Source organism: Camellia sinensis, chromosome 13 (genome assembly GCF_055761805.1).
Source record: "Camellia sinensis isolate YWXY chromosome 13, ASM5576180v1, whole genome shotgun sequence".
NCBI classification, from domain to species: Eukaryota; Viridiplantae; Streptophyta; class Magnoliopsida; order Ericales; family Theaceae; genus Camellia; species Camellia sinensis.
Genome location: NC_138973.1, coordinates 92,616,574 through 92,637,929, shown reverse-complemented (window position 1 = coordinate 92,637,929; position 21,356 = coordinate 92,616,574). Strand labels below are relative to the sequence as shown.

The window sequence follows — 21,356 nt, the reverse complement described above, 5'->3', positions numbered from 1 at the left end:
TAAGATGTATGCCAAAAATCAGAGCAATAGGAGATGGTTAAGCGGTCCCGAACCGAGGCACACGGCCTGACGGCTCCGAAAAACCGAGAACCGGACTCCGAAATGGGAAAAATGGCCTACGGCCACCAAATGTAGCCTACGGACATTGAGAGATGGTCTACGGGACCTCTCCCTCCCCTCAGGAAAAGAAACAGAGAAAACCGAGTCTGGTTCGCAAACCGAGACAAGGCACAGAAAAGGGTTCGGGAGTCCGGAGGCAGGGCTCACGGCCGCAACTCCGAAACTTCTGAACAAGCACATTATGCAACATCACCAAGCGCTCAATCGGTGACGCCTGAGTCTTAAGGTCGGTCAAAAATGGGGTGTCTACAGGTACATCCAATAGCAAACAGTACAATAGGTCTTAACAGACCGAACAGTCAGTTGATGGCCATTATAACAGTATACAGTATTGGTTCCAAGTATTGGAACCGACAGAGGTCTCTGTGACAGTAGCAGTACAGTAACAGTACAGTAAATTGCTATGGATGCCACGAATACAGTTCATAAGTAGGACATCATTCATTTAGTAAATAGTATCACTTCAGAAAACAGTACAGTTAATTGTTCAAGAAATAATCATCATTGAACATATTTTTACAACATTGTTACTCACAGAGTTCTGAGCTATAGACAAGCTAATGAGCGTCCACGGATGCCAACCCTACACAATTACAGAATGAACACACACTAAGTTACACACTTGGGATAGACAAACTAGCCCCTTAACTTGACTTGGTGTGGTCCTACATCAATATCCTCATTAAGATGCCTTAAACTAGGCCTAGGAATGCCTAAGATGAAATGAGGATGCAAAGATGTACTTTAAAACACTTTTCAAAATTTTCAAAAAATAGGGATCTCACTTGAGCGAGCTTGCCAAACAGTGGGGTCGCTCGAGCGTGGACTTCTTCGCTCGAGCGGTGTGTAAAAATGCAAAAGTGCTGGATGTTGAAAATTTCTGCTCGACGCTCGCTCGAGTGTAAGACACAGTCCTCGCTCGAGCGTAGGTTTCGTCGCTCGAGCGTGCGTCTGCATGCACCAAAAACCTGAGAGCTTGCAATTAATGCTCGAGCCATCATTCCTTCGCTCGAGCGGAGCTCTGAACAAACGATGGTCGCTCGAGCGAGGAAGCCAAATTCTGGAATTTCCAGATTTGCCTTCAAAGCTCAAACCAAGCATTCAACACCTCAAAACTCAACCTTTTGGGCCCATTTTCTGGAAAACACTTGAAAACCAACAATATAACATGTTTTGTAAATCAATTTGTACAATCAAAGCCCAAAGGTAAGTCAATTGAACACAATCTCAACAAAACTTCAAGAACAAAGCTCAAACACAACATGCATGTATTCAATTAAATTCAAAGCTTCAAATACATGATCAAATAAATCAATCCTCCCAAAAACATGATGAATTCTTGAACTATAATCAAAATATGAACATGCATGTAGCAATTTTCATGGAAAAGACCTCAAAACTCAAGAATGTGTACATGCATGCATGAATTACTACTCAATTTAACATATTAAGCTAATTCTTGCCTTAAATCACTAATCTTTCCATGAATCATGCAAGAAACAACTTAAATTCACAATCAAGAAGATGAGTCTTTACCTTAGGTCTTGAATTTTAAAGTGTAGGAGCCTAATGATGTGAAACTTCTTCAAATTCTTCAAGTCTCCAAGCTAAATGTCTAGATGAAATCAATTTCTCCTATCTCCCTCTCTCCCACGGTTTAGGTCTCAAGAATGAGTGAAGATTAGTGTGACAAGAATGAACTAACCCAAACTAATGTAATTTAACTTTATTTAATCTAACTTAATTATTCCAAATCAAATTTCAATTAAACCTACCATAAAATCACATAAATTCTAATTAACACATAACACTAATCAATTTCTGATTCGGCCGCCGATAAGGCCTTCAATTTGCAGTTCGAAATTTAAAACACGAACAGATCAATCAATTGATAAACAGATAGAAATGCAATCAAACAACATACTCATGCAATCAGTTTAGGATTTCATCCTAATCAGTTACTTATCATGTTCAGTCACAGTTTAGCAGTAATCAGAGGTGAGGGTTGTCACAGTCATCATAGACTTTCAACTTAGTCTGCCTCACTAGACCCCCCTACTAGTCAACCTGTAACTCTTAAGGTTTTCCTCAGTTCTATCATTCGGTCACTTTTTAAAGCACTTTTTTTTTCTTTTTTTTTTTTTGTCTTTACTACAGCTTAAACCTCCTCCCTCCACCACCAAGTTTCCCTAAAGTTTGGTCTCTTTCCTTTCGACTCTCCAAGAACTTTTTTGAGATTCTCCTCATGCAATTGACCTTCGAGTTTCACATAGTGTTAGCATCATCTTCTAAGTCCCAAGTACCTTCTTTATCCATTCTAATCTTAAATATTTCTAATTTATCCCTTTTTAGGTCCCACTATCTCGTCTTACGACGCTCATTATCCTTCCTAGTTTGGTATTGCCTTTTAAAGCATAAATCTAGTACAAAAAACCTATGTTGAGATGTTAGGCTCTCTCCAATAATCACCTTATAGTTGGTGCATTTTTGGCAGTCCACTTTTCTTATTAAAAAGTAGTCTATTTGGCTCTTAATTGACATGCTCTTAAAGGTTATTAAATGCTCATCTCTCTTCTTATACATTGTATTGACTACCACCAGGTCAGAAACCAACGCAAAACCTAAAATACTCTCACTAGCCTCATTTCTATCACCAAAACTATACCTACCATGCACCCTCTCATAACCTAGTTCACCTATTCCTACAGGGCAGTTGAAATCACCTCCTATAACTAAGTTTTCTCTTACGAGTATCTCATGTAATACCTCATCCATTGGGCCCAAAAAATCTCTCTGAGTTTGATCATCTAATTCTACTTGTGGAGCATATGCACGAATAACATTCATTATTTTTCTCTTCAATAACTAGTTTAACCAACATAATCCTATCACATTTCTTAATGACCGCCACTACATTTTTTACAATAACTAGTTTAACCAACATAATCCTATCACATTTCCTAATAACCGCCACTATATTTTTTACAAGACCTTTAGCAACTATTATTCATACCCTATTCCTATGTTTATCCTTACCACTATAATACAGTTTAAAACCAGTATCCTCTATTTCCTTAACTTTCTCACCCATTCAATTAGTTCCTTGTACGTAAACTATACTAACTCTCCTCCTAATCATAACATATACCAATTGCATAGTCTTACTAGTTAAAGTTCTTACATTTCATGTGGCTACCCTAAACCTATACTCTTGGACTAGCTTATTTATCTGCACTCGTCCAGAAAAATGCAGAAACCTTTGTTCATTTTTCACCGCACCTAGGCGTCGATGCGGCGCCCCTTACTCGTTTTTCGAAACACCCGGAGGAAGACGCAATGCATCACTTAAGGGGAATGACTTAGTATTTAATCGATTCAAAATAGAATCCATTTTCATAAGGGATCTGAGCGGCTTTTTTACGTGTTGGTTGTCGGCTACTTTTATTTTTTTTGATCAGTAAAAGGAAACTTCATTGATGAATTAAAGCATGCAAAGTATGAGGATACATCAATAAAGGGGAAGAGAATACAAAAAGCATCACGGAACATCACCTCGATCCCAACTAGGTTGACACCGAGAAGGGAACCCTATCAAATGTTAGCACAAACCACGGTTGTTGGGTACTTAATACACGACTCTCCTCCTTTACCCGGCCTTGGGACCGACAGAGTTGCAAAAGATGCCTCATCTCCCATTTTATTACCCTCAATTGCACCTCTAATGAGGTGGCAATCAATAACAACCAATCGACTCTCTTCAAAGTGTGGAACCACTTTACATGAGAGTGAGTCACGTCATTAGAAATGAAATTAGGGGTGTAAAATTAGAGAGATGTATCACCACCAACCATCACAAAATAATATTGCTTATTGGATGATGATTCTTATTGTTGCATCTGTCTTCATGTATAATTCATAAAAAAAAATTATATAAAAATATAAAAATTTAATCGAAATGATGTGACAGGTACATTTTGATATTATAAGTTATCAGTAAAATATGTACACTTAATTTATGTGCAAAATACATCTAGAAAAACAATATGATTCATAATCAACTCTTATTTGGTGGAGCTCGCATTTTAAATGAATTTGGATCACACTATTTTAAGTAATTTTTTTACACAATTTTTGTGTTCGCATCTATAATCTATTATATTGGGTGTTGATATTATAAATGATTTTTTTTTTAAATATACATATATAGAGGGGAAAAATCATATGCAAGTCATTATTACTCATAATTATGCAACGTCTTTGTACAATAGATTCCAAAAGGGAAAAATAACTTTTCAGAAACAATAAGAACATATTTATAAAAAAATACAATGGAAATTATTGTAGTTGTGCAAAGGTTTATATTCAATTTATGACTCGTTTTTTATTTTAATACCAAGAGGTTTAGTCTAGTAAATGAGACATTTTTTAAAGAAGAGGACATTGTTATGCTTAAAGCACAGCAGACTCTGGCCCTATTAAATAATGTCATATTTTGTAATTTTAAACTTCATATCTAAGTCAACGTCATATCATTTTATATTCCCTAATCCTCTTTTATAAGAATTAAAAAAAAAAAAAAAAAATCAAGCAAGCAAGCAAGCAAACAAACAAACAAACAAACAAACAAAAAAAAAACAAACTGACTGCAATCTCCCACCAAGAGGGTTCAGCTTATGGCCTATCTCCAATTCCTATGGATTGGATTCGCTTTGCCAAGACCATCCCGGAAAATTTTGTGGTTCTTTCATACATGATAAATCCAAGCAACATATAGGGTTGTGATGTAAAGTATTTAAGGTTTTTAAATTTGTTGTGATGTCTTTTATTTTCTCTGCTGTTCCCCAAAAGGAGTAACAGAGAATTGGTATATCAAATGTTCTTTTAAAAGCTCCATGAAATTCAAGGTCAGGAGCTTCAAGATGCCACCTATTTGAGCTCAATTTGTTAGGTATATAACTTTAATGGAGCATGAGTATGGACCCAACTAATTTATTCAAAACATTTAATTTGATTTGATGTTAATTATAATATATATTTTGTATATATTATATTTGATTTTTACAAGCCCAATGAACACTTAAAAGTAAGTTGGTAGCAGCTAAATTATTTAAGTGTCTGTTTGGGAAGTCTAAGATTTCGGTGGGTTTGTGCTTCAAATTGCGTGAAACCATCAACTGGTGGGTTCAGTGTAAAAATTTCGAGTAAACCAATTGGGTCGTTGAGGGAACCACGTTGAGCTGAGTGCTTTGCGTTACCAGTGCTTTATGTTACCTCACATCGAAGGAATGACGTAAAAAAATTTTGTGTGATTTAGGTGTGTAATTTTAGTTCGATCCGGCTCAGCCCGGCCCATTCGGACTTGGGCTGGGCCCAACCCATGTCGAACCTTGCGAGATCCCACCAAAATCGGGCTGGGCCATGGGCTAAAAAACTAGGCCCAGAGGTATTCGGTCTTTGGGTCGAGCCCCTGGGCTCTGCCTTGTGTCACGGCCTTGGATTTTCTGAACCAACCCTCAGTCTTTCCAAGCCAACCGTGCGGCCTTAGATGCTTATAGCACGCCTTGCTTGCACCTAAGTAAGCCTTTTGTGGAAGGGAGCTAGGGGATTGCACACACAAGAGAGACTTAGAGAATACTTTGCTTATATTGCTTGAATGATCTACAATGCTTGGGTACTTGGGTGGTTTGGGTAAATGAGACCCTCCCCTTTATATAGCCTTACAAAGATTATTCTAGAGCTGCTATGTTGGAGAGTGTTCTAGACACTTCCCCTAGCTAGAGTATTCTAGTACCATTCTAGTATGTACATGTCTAGAAGATTCTACAAGTGCCTCTAACTATGTACAAGTTTCTACAATGCTCCAGGGAGTTCTAGAAGCTTCCAACATGCTCTACAATCTTCCTGAGCTTTCTTGTTCCACTATCCTCTTGACTGCTCTAGAGAATTCTAGATTCTTCCATTAGCCTCCTATCTTCTAGCCATTCTCTAGAGAGTTCTAGCAATCTCCTTAGGCTTCCAGCTTTTTCTAGTAAGGGCAATATTAGGATTTCTCGGTCCGTGACATTCTCCCCCACCTAATACGGCGATGCCCTTGTCGCGCCTTCCTTACAAAATCTTCGTTGCCTTCTTGCCATAGGGAGTTACACTTGCCATTTGTGCTTGATGAGGTGTCTTCGCTCCTTGCTTTTTCTTCTTCTTGTGATCCACCTTTCTCCTCGGTGGAAGTCTCTTAGGTCTCGCTCCTCCTTTCCCTTGGAGGATAGCTTGATAGGTAGGCTCTCCCTTCTTTGAGTCTTCCTTGACTTGCGTTGTGGAGAGAACCTTCTTGGCCGCTTGCAGGCTAATCATCTTTTTGGTAGCGGCTTCTACCTTGTCTTTGTCCGCTCCTAACTCAATAGCTGATAGAAGTTGGAGTGTAGTATTCTCCTTACTCGCCATTGGCACCATGTAAGGCCCACCCTCCATGATGCACATTTTGTTGTCGCGAGGCAACATTGCCACGTTGAACTCTCGCAAGAACTCCATCCCTAGCACTACATCATAGTCATCGAGTGATGCCATTGAGAAGTTCACTTTCCCACGCCATCCACCCAGGTGTAGCTCAACCCCTCGAGCCATGCCATCCACAGGCTTTGCCTTGGCGTTTACTGTCTTCATTAATGCTTGACCCCTGTCAAGTCTTAGACTAAGCCGCTTGGCCTCTTCTGCCTTGATGAAGTTGTGGGAAGCCCCTGTGTCGACCATGACTTGGGCCGCCTTCCCATTGATCTTGCCCTCTATGTACATCAAACCCTTGTCCCATTGGGTTGATGCAGTAGGCTTCGCTTCGATGGCACCAAGCAGCTGCAGAGATCCCATGTAAGCCTACTCATCCCTTTCTTGCTTTTCCAGCATTGCACTAAGACTCTTTCTCTTTGGGCAATCGCGCGCCCAATGTGGCCCATCACAGATGAAGCAGTTGTCTTTGGGCTTGCTTTCTTTATTCGCCTCTTTCTTCCAATCTTTGCCCGTTGGTGACTTGCTTCTACCTTCTCTGTACCTTGAAGCCTTAGAATCCTTCCATTCTTTGGCTCTGATACCAACTGTCACGGCCTTGGACTTTCTGAACCAACCCTCAGTCTTTCCAAGCCAACCGTGCGGCCTTAGATGCTTGTAGCACGCCTTGCTTGCACCTAAGTAAGCCTTTTGTGGAAGGGAGCTAGGGGATTGCACACATAAGAGAGACTTGGAGAATACTTTGCTTATATTGCCTGAATGATCTACAATGCTTGGGTACTTGGGTGGTTTGGGTAAATGAGGCTCTCCCCTTTATATAGCCTTACAAAGATTATTCTAGAACTGCTATGTTGGAGAGTATTCTAGACTCCCCTAGCTAGAGTATTCTAGTACTATTCTAGTATGTACATGTCTAGAAGATTCTACAAGTGCCTCTAACTATGTACAAGTTTCTACAATGCTCCAGGGAGTTCCAGAAGCTTCCAGCATGCTCTACAATCTTCCTGAGCTTTCTTGTTCCACTATCCTCTTGACTGCTTGAGAATTCTAGTTTCTTCCATTAGCCTCCCATCTTCTAGCCATTCTCTAGAGAGTTCTAGCAATCTCCTTAGGCTTCCAGCTTTTTCTAGTGAGGGCAGTATTAGGATTTCTCGGCCCGTGACACTTGGGCGGGCCTAAATAATTTTTAAATTTTTTTTTATTTTTTTACTAAAATTTTATTATTTTCTATTAAAAATAACACTGGGCCTCGGGCTGGACTTTTGGGCGGGCCTTGAGCAAGCCGATGGGTCGGGCCACGGGCTGGGCCGGACTTCAAAGTATGGCCCAAGGCCTCAGGCTGGGCCCGGGCCTTAACGGGCTGGGCCCACCTGGAGCTGCCCGCGGGTCATGGACCAAAATTACACCCCTTGTGATTATTGATTCAATTTTTTTATATTATTTTCATTTTTTTGGATTGATTTACATTGATGAGAAATCACGTATTTTCCTTGGCATGACTCATGTTCAAATTTTATTTTGATTAATGTTTTGTAGCTCGAAACTTTTCCCCCCAAATCCCCTGAATGCCCAAAACGACGTCGTTTTGGGCATTTTTTTTTCTTCCATTTTCTTCCATTTTCCAGTTGTTTTTCCATTTTCAATTTTCCATTTTCGTCGCAGAGAGGAAGAGAGAGAGAAAGAGATGAGAGGTTCGCCGATCGCCGATCGTCGCCCAGCCCAGTCGTCGTCGCAGCCCAGCCCCGCCGTCGCAGCCCAGCTCCGATCGTTGCAACAGCAGCTCGTCGCAGTCGCAGCCCCAGCCCGCCGTCGCCTCCGGCTCCGCCTCCAGCCCGATTTTGTTGGTCCCCTCCCCTCCAGTTCTTCTTCTTCTTCTTCTTCTCCTCCTTCTTCCTCTGATTTTCTTCTTCTGAAAAAAAAAAAAAAAGAAATTCGGGGGATTCGAGGGGCTCAAATTCGAGCTCCCAATCCGGACTGTTTTATTTTTATTTTATTTTTTTGACGAAAAATCAGTTGTCAATGGTTAGATTAGCATTATTTTTTTTGACAAAAAATGTTTGACTTTTTTTTTTTTATCGACAAAAATCAATTGTCAATGGTTAGATTAGTACTTACGAAAATTAGTCTCCTTACCCTTGTAAAGTACTAAGGGTCTGTTTGATAACAATTCCGTTTTCAGTTTATATTTATAAAAATTTTAAAAACTGTCATAAAACTTGTTTGATAATTTTTTTGGTTTACAAATGGTTGTCTCATTTTATAAATTTGAGAAAAAAAATGTAAACTCAAAAAATGAGTTTACGTTTTCTGTTTTCATTTTTTTTTTCAATTAATTTTTTTTTCAAATAATTTATTTTCAATTTTTTTTTCAATTTTTTTTTTCAATAATTTTTTTTTCAAATAATTTTTTTTTCCAATTTTTTTTTTTCAAATATTTTTTTCCCAATTAAAATTTTCCAATTAATTTTTTTTTTCATTTACTTTTTTAAATTAATTTTTTTTCAATTATAATGTGTGTGATCCCATTGTCATAAATAATAAAAATAAATATAAATATTTTAGGCATGAACAAACATACTTTTTAGTTTATGTTTTTAAAATTTTTTAAATATTTTGTTCAAACTAAACGAGTTTGTAATTTATGTTTTTCTAAAAATAAACAAACATCAGTTTATAAAATTTTTGTAACCATAAACCAAAAACATAAACGTTACCAAACGCCACCTAAGTATTTGTCTCATTAATTTAACTTCTTATTAGAGAGAGTTGAACCCATGACCTTCTTATTGGGACTAAATCCTTAGGTTCTGTTTGATTACAAGGAAATTTTGGTAAGAAGTGAAAGTAAAAGAAAATAAAGTGAAAGAAAAGAAATAGAAAAGAAAATATATTTTCTTCCAAATATTTGATTAAAATGAAAATTCTGTAAGAAAAAGATAGAAAAATTTAAAAATTTAGTTACAAATCACTCGTACATTCAATTTTTCTTATGTTTTCTTATATTTTTTTGCAAGAAATAAAAAATTAGTTACAATTGTAATATGAATTGTACAAGAAAATTAGGTTGCGTGTGGTTCTTGTTTGGAATTATGATGCCAATCAAAAATTTTCAAAATTCATAATCAAACATACAACTCAAAACTATTCAAAACTCAATTTAAAAATTATTTTCAAAACTCATAACTAAACACACAATTCAAAATTCTTTTCAAAACTCAAAATCCAACTTTTTCAAAACTCTATTTAAAAAAAAAATCAATTTTTTTTATTTTGTTTTTTCAAATTATTTTTAGAATCATAATTTGAGTGTGGAGTCGTGTTTTGATTGTTGAATTTTAAAACGAGAAAATTTGTTTGATTATGAGGTTTGAAAAAAAAAAATTTAAGTTTTGAATTGTATTTTCAAAAATTTTGGATTTTTTTTAATATTTAACAAATTCCTTAATTTTATTTTTTTAGGGTAAATATTTTATATTTTAAATATTTATTTATTTATTTTAATGTGTGCTATATTTCATATATTTGTGTGTTGTATTTTTTAAAAAATATTGTAAATTTAAATATTAAAAACTTTTATTTTAAATATTTTTTATTTTATAAATATGTTTTTAAATATTTTAATTTTTTTGTTATGTGTTTGTTTACAGTTTGAGTGTAGAGTTTTGTGTTATGTGCTTGGTTATGAGTTTTAAAATTAGTTTTTGAATTAAGTTTTGAGTTATGTGTTTGGTTACGATTTGAATATGGAGTCTTGAAAGTAGCGTGGAATTTTGAATTATGTGTTTGGTTATAAGTTTTGAAAATAGTTTTTGAATTGAGTTTTAAATTATGTGTTTAGTTACGATTTGAGTGTAGAATTGCGTTTTGAGTTTAAATTATTAAAATTATAAATATTTGTACATAAAAATTATATATTTAAAATAAAAAATATAAATTTTTTAAAATATTTTTTAATATTTTAAAAAAATAAATCCAAAATACAAGTCAAAATTCAAAAACTCCAAACTCAAAATATAATTCAAAACTTTTTTCAAAACTCATAATTAAACAAATTTCTTCTTTTCAAAACTCGACTAGCAATTTCACACTTAAATCACAACTCTACACTTAAATCATAATTCTAAAATTAAACTAAACGTTCCACCACTTTCAAGTTAAACAATCTCATAGAACTTAAATATTTTCTCCTTCTTTCACTTTCTACTTATTTCATCATAAACAAACTTGAGTCTCAAGAGAATCATGGTGGATGAACTCAAGTTCAACTTGTTAAAATATTCATTTGAGATGGATTCGCTATATTAACCAATCAAGGTTGAGCACATTTTTAAGTCAAGCTTTAATGTTACTACCCGGGCCAACTCAATTATATACACTTTTAAAATAATAATAAAAATAAAAAAATAAATAAATAATTCAAGCTTAAATAGCTTGATTAGCAATCAACTCAATTAAAACTCTATCTAAATCAACTTAGATCAACTCAAATATGTAACCAAGCTAAACTCACATATTTAAAATTCGTTTAATTTTTAAGCTAAAATTTAAACTGCTTCCTAGTCGGCTTTTTTCCAATCCCAACCACAATTAATAGAGATAATGGAAAACAATAACAATTAACAAAAAAAAAAAAAAAAGCCTCTTATGCTAACTAAGAGTGGTTGTGATTCGGTTGCGACAAAAAAAATCTTTTATCCGCCAACCAGTTGTCAAATTAATAGATTGAAAAAAATCAATTTACATACGAAGCCAGATTAACGGATGCAGATTAGACAGATTGACAGATAAATGTAAATCGATTTGACAGTTTAAATTTTTACAAATTTTAAACATATTATAAACTAACCAATATATATTTTTTTTGAATAACAATCTAACTCAACATAATTAAAAGATTATCAAATAAATTGTCAAATACCAATAATAAATGCATATAAAAAAATCATACATTATCAAAATTATTTCATTATTTTTTTTATATTTAAAAACTATTTAATTTAAATTTTTTTTAAAAAAAAAAATTAAGTCTTATATTTTTCACACAAAAATACCAAATATTAATACTTGCCATTTGATAAAAGGATTTCTAAATTGAAAACACAATAGAATATTTAAACTCTTTTTCAATTAAAAACGCAAACAAAATATTTAAATAAATTAAAAACATAAAATCTTACAAGTCACTAGGAGTACTCGCAGTTTGACGGTTCGATTGCAACCAAAGAAACCTCAAATCCATCATTCATCCAAAACTAGACAAATTGAAAAAAATCAATCCGTAACTGTTTGCTCATCATGATGCATCTATTCGAAATGCGACGGATTAATTCGATTCGGTCAGTTAGGGAGGATAATGCTAACCATAATAACAACCAGGCAGCACAATTTTCTACTCGTGGAATTTCCATAATAACCTCAAAATTATTAACACGATGTCAAAAAAAAAATTAAATAAAAGGTAGCAACCTCCCCTCAAGGGTTCTAAAGTCATACAAAAGTTTCCAAGCATTTTCGAAAGTAAAAAGTGAAAATTCTCTAGTTAGTTCTCACACTTTCTATATACAGTCCGTCTACCGGCAATTGCAGAGAGAAATCAGGATGCATTAAATTAGTAGCAGTAAACTGCCCATTTGCTACAATCTCTTTTCATTAAACTACCTGCAAACAATCGAGATTTAACAACAATTTCATTCTATTTCAATACAACAATATATTATCATCAGCATAGAAGTGTGCAGATGTTCTAAAGCAAGTGATGGCCTCATAATATACACAATATAATCAGAGTCTACAGCTCTAGGTGGAGAGAGATTCCAATGACTGGATGACTTACAGCTCACCAATCAGTCAACTGACACAACATTGACACAACATTGGCACAACAATCGATCAAATTACATGTAAAAAGACAAAAGAAAAACAACCTGTTCAAAGTGCCATTTCTGCCTGTAATGCAGCAAGTTCGTCTTCCTCGGCGGTGCGTTTCTGAGGAGCAGCACGAGCTGGTATCCTGCCTGCCGGTGCTTGCACTGGGGCTGCAGGGGCCGTTGTGGCAGGTTGAAGAAGCTGTTCCTCCAACTCGGCACCTTCCAATTCTTCAAGCTCTGCTTCCAACTCATCCTAAAATAAGAAAATGTAATTAGTAGTAGATTTACATTGTTGATCAGTTTGGTTATTGAAAACATCGAGAACAAGAATACGAAGTAGTCTTCAACGGAGCTGAGAAATATGAGAAGAAAAACCTCATCAAAATCGGCCGCTGCACCAATGGGTGTAGCCAATGCTTCTTGAATCTGTTTCATGTTTTCGGTCTGCTCGTTTATTTCATCCATGGTCTTATCCACATCATCAATGTTACTGTATCACATGATGTCAGTTCAAAATAATTGTGTCAATTTAAAATTTAGTGTATGTTTCAATTGTTACACATCATATGCTGCATGCAGTGAAATAGAATTCAAGTAAAGAGCCAGATTCACTAATTTGTTTGGGAAATTTCTTTCCTCGTTAGCCTTTCTTGCCTCATCAGCAAATAGGCCAAAATAAAGAGTAAACTGAAATAAAGATGGCAACAGGTCAGGACCAGGACAGGGTAACCCTTTACCAAACCCTGACCGAGGAAAATATACCTCTTCCCAAACCCATCCTGAACCCATGAATAGTCAGGGGAGGGCAGGGGGGGGTAGAATCTTATAGCAATTTTAATGGGCCAGCCAGAGTGTTTTGCCTGACAAGTTAAGAACTATGAATAATTGGAACAAATGGCAGTGAATTCCACACAATTTAATGGCCAAGATCCCATCAAAGTGCCAGAAATCTAGCTGTCCCTTTCTATTTCAAATTTTTTCTCCACTCTAATATCTTGTACACGTGGCCCACAAAGAGACAACAGTAATGTGGTTTAACATTCACTCAAATTGTAAGGGGACTTTGCTTTTATAACTCAAGCGTCCCTCATATTTGTCTTTCTGTTCCAATGTGCAATCAAGTCTGCTTAGCATTTTGTTATTTGAATATACGACACTTTTTATGTTGTATCCTTGATTGTATATAAAGAAACTTCCCAAAATATCTATATGAAAAGTCAGAACTCTTAAACCATTATAAGTATTCATCACCCCTCATTTATATGTCTCTGTGAAAAAATTTACGAGTACCAGAATGCCCCAAATATTGTGTGTAATAAAAAAAGTATAATCAGGGCAGCGTAGTCCTGGGTCCCCTCATACCAATCCTGCCCCAAACCCATGTGGGGTAACGCGTAGAGTCCAAAACCCACCACTAATTCAATTGGTTGCCTCAGAAGTGCTAACCCAAATGTGGTCTAGAACTTCAAAAAATAAATAAATAAAAAGAGAACTACTTACGTTGCTTTCTGCATGGCCTTCATTGCAGATGCTCCAGTTCTCAATGCATCCACGGTCTCTGTTGTAGCTTTTGCACCTTCTAACATTATCATCTGCAACATCCACCCATGACATATGAATTCAAGAATCATTCTTTTAATGGAAATTAGCATTGAACACTATTTGGAACAAAGGGGCTATACAAAAAACCTAAGCTAACCTGGTCGTGGATTCGCAGTTGGAAATTTCCAAGCTGCTCAATTTGTTGTTCGTAGAGCCTCTTCCTCTTCAAACATTGTATAGCCGCTGCAAAATAGCAATTGGGTTTCAGATTCAAACCAAATAATAGTACATGTATCTTCTTAAAGGCAACCAATTTACAATGAGCATCAAGAGAACTATATATAATCAGATTTCAGATTCAAACCAAATAGTAGTAAATGCACCTTTTTAAATGAAACCAACTTACAATGAGTATCAAGAGAACTATGCATATCAACAAGGAAGCAGTTAAAAATTTAATGACAGGCCATAATATAACTAAATATTGAGTACCGGAAGATCAATGCCTATCAATTCACCTATGTCAGCCAAATCAAAAATAGTTATACCAAGCGAAAAAAACAAAACAGAAATGGAACTATAACACTACCAGCTGGTTATATTATATATGGACATCAAAGAACAATTTTGTAAAACAACTAAATTTTCATCGAGTGTCTAGCTACTCAATGTTAATAGAATAAAGTACGCTGTGAAGGAGGGGAAAATGCAAGCAATTCAAAACTATACCTCTCTTGTTCTTTGCTCTGGTAAATTCCTTGGCCTTTTCAACTTCTCCGGCAGCCTTCTTCAGGAGTACTTTCTCCTTTTTTTCAAGCATTTCAAGTGTCTGCAAAACATCAAAAATAAAAGACTAGTGCCAAAATGGGAACTGACATAAAAGCAACAACAAGAGCATCACAGTGTCATGCACCCGCACCCCGCAGTCAATTACAAGTAAAAGATTTTCAAATGCACAAAATCCCCACCCCCACCCCCAGGTCTTCCCGTTAACAGAAGTTTTCATAAAATAGAAATAATATTCCATAAACTACCCATATGGCCTGAAATAATAAACTTCATAATTTGAAAATAGAGATCACAGGTAAGATTGTCAGCTTGACAGTCACTTGAAACAAATCGCAAGAAGCTCAGCAACAACAGTGCCGCTGCAACAGATGATATACTCTCAATCATGCAATTTGAAGAGGGTATTGACTACTACCCATTGCATTCCAAACTCATCCCCTCCTGATTAACATTTCCACAAACGACCTACAGAATGACTCATCAAAATAACCATTCAATTTCAATTTCAAATTCTTGAATCATTTCTAGATTAATCCCCCCAAAAAATCAATCACTGAAACGTCAGTAATCAGACTACGGTCACATACATGGAAACGGAATCAGATTAGCAAAAAAACAATCACATACAAAGATTTTAATTAAACACGAAGTAAATCAAATCAGAAGCTCATACAACAGTGACAACAACACAAAAAGTGGAAAATTGTTTGGTTTAGGGTCACCATACCTCGTTTAACTTGTCTAACGTGGTAAGAGCATTGGCCTCTTCCTTGGGTTTGCCAAAGAGCCGAGAAAACATGGTCGATCTTCTGAAACAATCAAGAGCAAACTCAGATGAGCCCTAATTTCGATCATCCAAATACGTTTCAAATAAAAAGGTTCGATTTTTTGCTTCAAAGAAAAAAAAGAAAACAAGGCAGATTAAAAGAGTACCTGTGAAATTGATGGTAGGGCTTGAGAGTCAGCGATCGAGCGAATTTAGGGTTTACGAGCAATGGAGAGGTAGGGGGATCGAGATTTGGCCGAAACAATGAAGAAGGAGAGAGAGAGAGATGGCTTTCTTAGCCGCGTTGATTGGCTTTGCCTTGGCCTTTCCGTACGTCAGCAGCCACTTGATTGTATAGATATTAAGGGGGTGGTTTGGTATCATCTAAGTGTATTTTTTTATTTTCTATCAAATATGAGTTGGGTATGAGTTGTGTTTAAAGTGATGTGTTAGAGAAGTGATGTGATTTAAATAAAATGATGTGACTTAAATAAGATAGTAACTTTTTAATTTTTTAATTTTTTTAAATCATGCCAAATAAAACTTAATATTGAGAAAATAGTGTTCTAAAAAATTTTTCGAAAAAGTTATAAAAATAAATAAATATATATATATATATGTAAAAATAATGCAAAAATCAAAAGCACTACAATTTTTATGGGTTGAGGTTATCTCATACAGAAATCTTAATATAAGAGAATTTGGGGAACTCGCAAATTCTACTACGAGTCTTGTTTTAGTGATATAAATAGTTCATTTTGTAAGATCTTTAATGTGTATCATCTATAAAAAAAAAATTAAATTACTTCGATAATCATAACATTTTTATTTTATTACATTTATCTCTAAAAAATAGATGATCTATTTCAAATATATATTTTTCGTCTATTTTTTCGGACACAAATGTGAATTAAAAAAAAATACAATAATTGGATTGAACTCATTTTTTTATGAATAATATATATTGAGGGTTTTACAAAATGAACTGTTCAGATTATCAGAATAAGACTTATAATAGGTTCTATAGGCCTCTCAAATTTTCTCATGTTGAGATCTTAATATGAAAGAAACTCGACCCAATATAGTTTTATCTTTTTATAAGGTTGAAACAATTTTTAAAAATTTAAAAACGTATTTTTGATATTTATTTTTGTCAAGTTAATTTATCTTTTTCAAAAAAAATTAGAAAATCAAACCAAACATTTCTTGCGATTTCAAATCTCTGTTTGAAACAACTTGAGAGGTTTGTGCGGCCTATTATAAGTCTCATTTCAATAATTTAAATTATTCATATTGTAGGATTCTCCGTTTGTATCATTCTTGAAAAGAATTAGTTCAATTCGATAATCATAACATTTTTTATTTTATTATGCTTGTTTTCAAAAAAATAAATAGCCTATTTTCAAAAATATATTTGGCGTCTATTTTTTTAGATACAAACATGATAAAAATGAAAAGGTTATGATTATTAAATCGAGTTATTTATTTTCACGAATAATATACACGAAAGATCTTACAAAATGAAATTTTGAATCATCAAAATAAAATCTATGATGAGCTCTAAGGGCTTTTCAAATTCTCTTACATAGATATTTAAACTTGGAAGAAGCTGAACCATTCAAGGAACAATTTCAAGATAATCACATAGAAAAGTCTTATACTCTGCATACAAAATGGGACTTGCATTACATAAAAATGATTTTTTTTTACTGTAGATTTAAGATTTCTCAAAAACCTAAGTTACATCATTTGATAAATAGAAGAGAGGAATAAGTGGACAAACAAAATGTGTTATTATATTTTGAGAGGGTAATTTTTGCGAAAGAGTTGGGTCGAGCTGTGAGTTGGGCCCTGCGGCCCAAAGTGTGAAGGAATCGGTAAGAAGCCGTAAAGTTATTCCGGCCCAGTAGAGGTATAGTGTCACGACCCCAAACCGCCCCTAGTAGTTTGGTGCCGTGATGGCCAGTAATCCGTAATTACCGAAGGCCAACTTTTCCAAAACTTAACACAATCAGAGTATGAATATAGGGGGCTCACAAGTGCGGAAGCGATAAATCAAATACAAGTGGTCCATAAGAGCTGTGCGTAGATCAAAGCAATGCCAAACATTCCAATTAACTTCACAATTTAAATACAACAAGGTACAAAAATACATGTTACATCTTGATCAAAAGGCTTCTCGAGCCGACATATATAAAATACAGCTAATACAAGTCAAGAAGCATGATTTTCAAGATTCGCCGACATGCAAAACAGGGCATCGCCGACGTAAATACAAAGTAAGGCCGACATATACACGAATCCAAAACAAGCATCCCAACGAACTAGGCGTCGCCGCCGTCCTGCTCGTCACCTACATATATATAGAGGGGTGAGTACAAAACTCAGTGAATGGTACTAAAAATAAAGGTTTCTCATGAATAAAGCCGAGGTCCTTCAAAACGAAACACATCAAAACTTTAGCAAGGCAAGTGATGAACCGTATTCATCATTCAAGTATCATAACGTCGGCGAAACAAGGGATGAACCGTATTCATCATCAAATATCGTAACATCGGCAAGACAAGGGATGAACCGTATTCATCAGTCAAGTAACAAAAGCTGTACGATCCGTAATCGTTTGGTCAAAAGTATTGCGAAAGTTTAGAGTCCTCCAATACAAGGGACTTGTGCACTTGGTACCGCGAAAGTTTAGAGTCCTCCAGTACAAGGGACTTGTGTTACTTAGGCCCGTAGCCCGATTTAACAAGGGCCGTATCCTTTTATACTTAGTACTGCGAAAGTTTAGAGTCCTCCAGTACAAGGGACTTGTGTTACTTAGGCCCGTAGCCCGATTTAACAAGGACCGTATCCTTTTCAAAGGTGGCATCAACAAGGAGTATACTTGGCACATCGAAACAAGAGCTATTTATTCATGCTAACAAAATACTTTTGTCAAAACAAGGCAAGCAAGGTTTATCAAAACAAGTATAACATAGCTTTATCAATAATACCACTCACCTAGTTCTTCAGGTGCAAACTCAAAGCAATATCAAGGACCTACAATCACATGGCAAGTCACATTCTCAAAGCAAGCTCCAAATACATGCAAATGATCTCGGCACTCTTGCCAGATCCAAGTCAAAGGCAAAGCAAAACAAGCTGGGAGTTTAATCACTGCTCCCGCTCATAAAAACACACCGGGTACTGACCAGGACTAAGCCGAGGTCCCGTTAAACAAGGTCAGGAAAGACCTGGGTTTCCCTTTGAAGAGTATGAAGAACATGATCATTTGAAAGATGGATGCAAGTTCACAACTTGTTACAAAAATCTGAGTCTTCATGCCAAGAGTTCAAAATATGGACCTAAGTACCCATTCAAGAAGGTCATGCAAGAACAAACACAGAAACATGATTTTCGTTCCAAACTCTTCGATCAAAATGGGACTTTGTTCAAGAACACATGAAAAACCATTTTCTCTTTCTAAAACCAACTCCAAAACGATGCATGGCATGCAACACAAATCCGATCATGCAATGCAGCTAGATTTTCAGCAAGAGCAATCAAAGGAGATCAAGATTCTAACCTCAAAACTCGGATCTAACGGTTTAAGCCTCAAAGATCAAGCTTGGAAGACAACTCTCACTCAAGAACTCTTCTTCCTCCTTTCTAGAGCTTCTCTCTCTAAAACAAAGATTTGAGACAAGAAATGATTTGTTTCAAGGTCTGTCGGCTGCCTTAACAAACAGCTCGGACACGTGGCATTACCGGGTTGGTTCAGCTCCAAAAAGGTGATTGATGGACAAGACAAGTCTCTGACAAAGCTTATGCAGCAAGCTCGGGTAAGACACATCGGCAACAAGATGACATCGGCTCAAAACAAGGATCCAGCAACGGAATGGAAAAACATCGGCTAGGGAGGACGACGCTTGACTAAGCTGTGCCACACCTTGGCCGGGGTGCGCCACATCTCGGCCTAGGCCATACCTGCCTGCGGACAAGGTTCAAGTGCGGAACATCTCGGCAAAGAATGCCCGAAGTGAAGATGGGGTTGAACAAGATCTCAAGATAGTTCTAAGTACAAAGGGTCAAAGGCGGACTAAGCTCAAGATGATCTCGGCTACACACACATACTAAGCAAGGAACAAAATCATGCAAGCAACTTAAGCAAATCAAGCCAAGATAAAACCTTTAAATTAACATAACAAGCAAGACCATGCAAGAATGTATGCAAGTACGACAAGAGTAAGGTGAGGGTTGTTACATATAGATACTCCCGACCCAGGAGAAGTGAAGTTATTCCGGCCCAGGAGAAGTGTGGTTACTCCGGTTCAAGAATGTGTAAAGCAACTCCGGTCTGGTGGCAGTTTGAAGTGAGTCCAGCCTTGCATTTAGTCCGGTCATGACATATTGTGGTTAGGTCGGTCAGAACTTGCTACTTGGAAGTTTGATCTAAACACACCATGGTCGAACAGGGGAAAACCGAGATGTGGAGATAGAGGAGAAGACTGAGCTAAGGACAGTTCGGCCTTCTCTGTGGCTCTGCGTAGCCAAGCTTATTTCGGTCATATAGTAGTTCGGCCAAAGTAAAAACCATCCCACTTGGTTTAAGTAGTGGGGGAGGGTGTAAAAAGATAAACATTATCCTTAGGAGTATGAATCCTAGGAGGACTCTGCATGGAGAAATAAAAGTCCTACTAGGATTATGCCATTCGAAACCTATAAAAGCTCACAAGCACTACCTTGGAGGAGGTAATTGAACACAATTCTTTCTGAGAACATAAAACTTTGTCTATTTGTCAAGCTTACTGACTTAGGCATCGGAGAGGTTTCCGGCACACACCCGCCAGCTAGCTCACGTTTGTGTTTTCAGGTGATAAAGGGACATCGTACGGAGGAGCGTGGACTTGGTCAACAGGATTATACGAGGAGAATTATTTCCTCCCCGTACATATTTGATTAGGATAAATAAAAGGTTAGAGCATCTTCAATGGTTGTGTTATTGATTATGCTTTAAGATGGTAAAATATCTCGATCTGTCGGGTTCTCAACTCCCCCAACCCTAATGGGATGGGTTTGGGGGTGGTTGAATATGACAAGGTTAGGTTTGGAAAAACTTTTGAAAAATCGGACTGGGTTTGGGACGAGGGCGAGGGCAGGGGCGGGGGCGAGTATATTTTTACCTAAACCTTACCCGACCGCAAATATAATAATAAATAAACAATAATATTACATATTTATGTAATATGTGTATATTATATTATTGAATTTTTATAGAATATATATAATATATGTTGGAACAATCTTCTGTGTAAATAAAATAACTAGAAATAAATTCAAACAAAATAAATAAATAACATACCGGATTTATTTTGTCGAACCAAATTAAATTACAAGACCAAGTCGAGTGTGTGACACTCTGTCCTTAAGACAGATTCGCCCCGCTATGGTGCTTACGGTTGAATGGCGTCTATCTCCCAGGATACAATGATCTTCACAAATTTATAGAAGCACTTCAAATAAATTTGTTCGGCGAACCAAACCTATGTTCTAACTCTCTGAAAATTTATTCCTAAAATTAAATATGAGGAATAATGCACTGAAAAAAAAAATGGACAGTGAAGGAACAAAATTTCAGACTGAATTTTTCCTATCTCGGATGGAAAATTCGGATCACAAAAATACTCCAAAGAAAAAACCCGAAGTTCCAAATGCTGAAATAAGACTTTATATAAATAGACAAATGTCCAACAGGTGCAACCTGTTAAACCGTTTGCCAAACAACACTAATGTTCAAA

At 36.1% G+C, this 21,356-nt stretch overlaps 1 protein-coding gene across 6 annotated transcripts; it reads right to left on the bottom strand.

Moving 5' to 3' along the window:
- Positions 1 to 11,734: 11,734 nt before the first annotated feature.
- SNF7.1 (SNF7 family protein) lies at positions 11,735 to 15,955 on the bottom strand. 6 transcript variants are annotated; one of them, XM_082902886.1, is made up of 8 exons: positions 15,747 to 15,939; positions 15,541 to 15,622; positions 14,754 to 14,853; positions 14,182 to 14,267; positions 13,983 to 14,074; positions 12,858 to 12,972; positions 12,540 to 12,735; positions 11,735 to 11,919 (listed from the first exon to the last, which is right to left on the bottom strand). In XM_082902886.1, the coding sequence occupies exons 2-7, from the start codon at positions 15,610 to 15,612 to the stop codon at positions 12,544 to 12,546; spliced, it is 657 nt and encodes a 218-aa protein (XP_082759012.1). In that variant the 5' UTR covers positions 15,613 to 15,622; positions 15,747 to 15,939; the 3' UTR covers positions 11,735 to 11,919; positions 12,540 to 12,543. The 6 variants fall into 6 exon arrangements, with proteins under 6 accessions (XP_082759012.1, XP_082759014.1, XP_028076194.1 ...); XM_082902888.1 differs by having other exon boundaries at positions 15,541 to 15,619; XM_028220393.2 differs by lacking the exon at positions 11,735 to 11,919 and adding an exon at positions 11,991 to 12,273.
- Between the last annotated feature and the right edge of the window lie 5,401 nt (positions 15,956 to 21,356).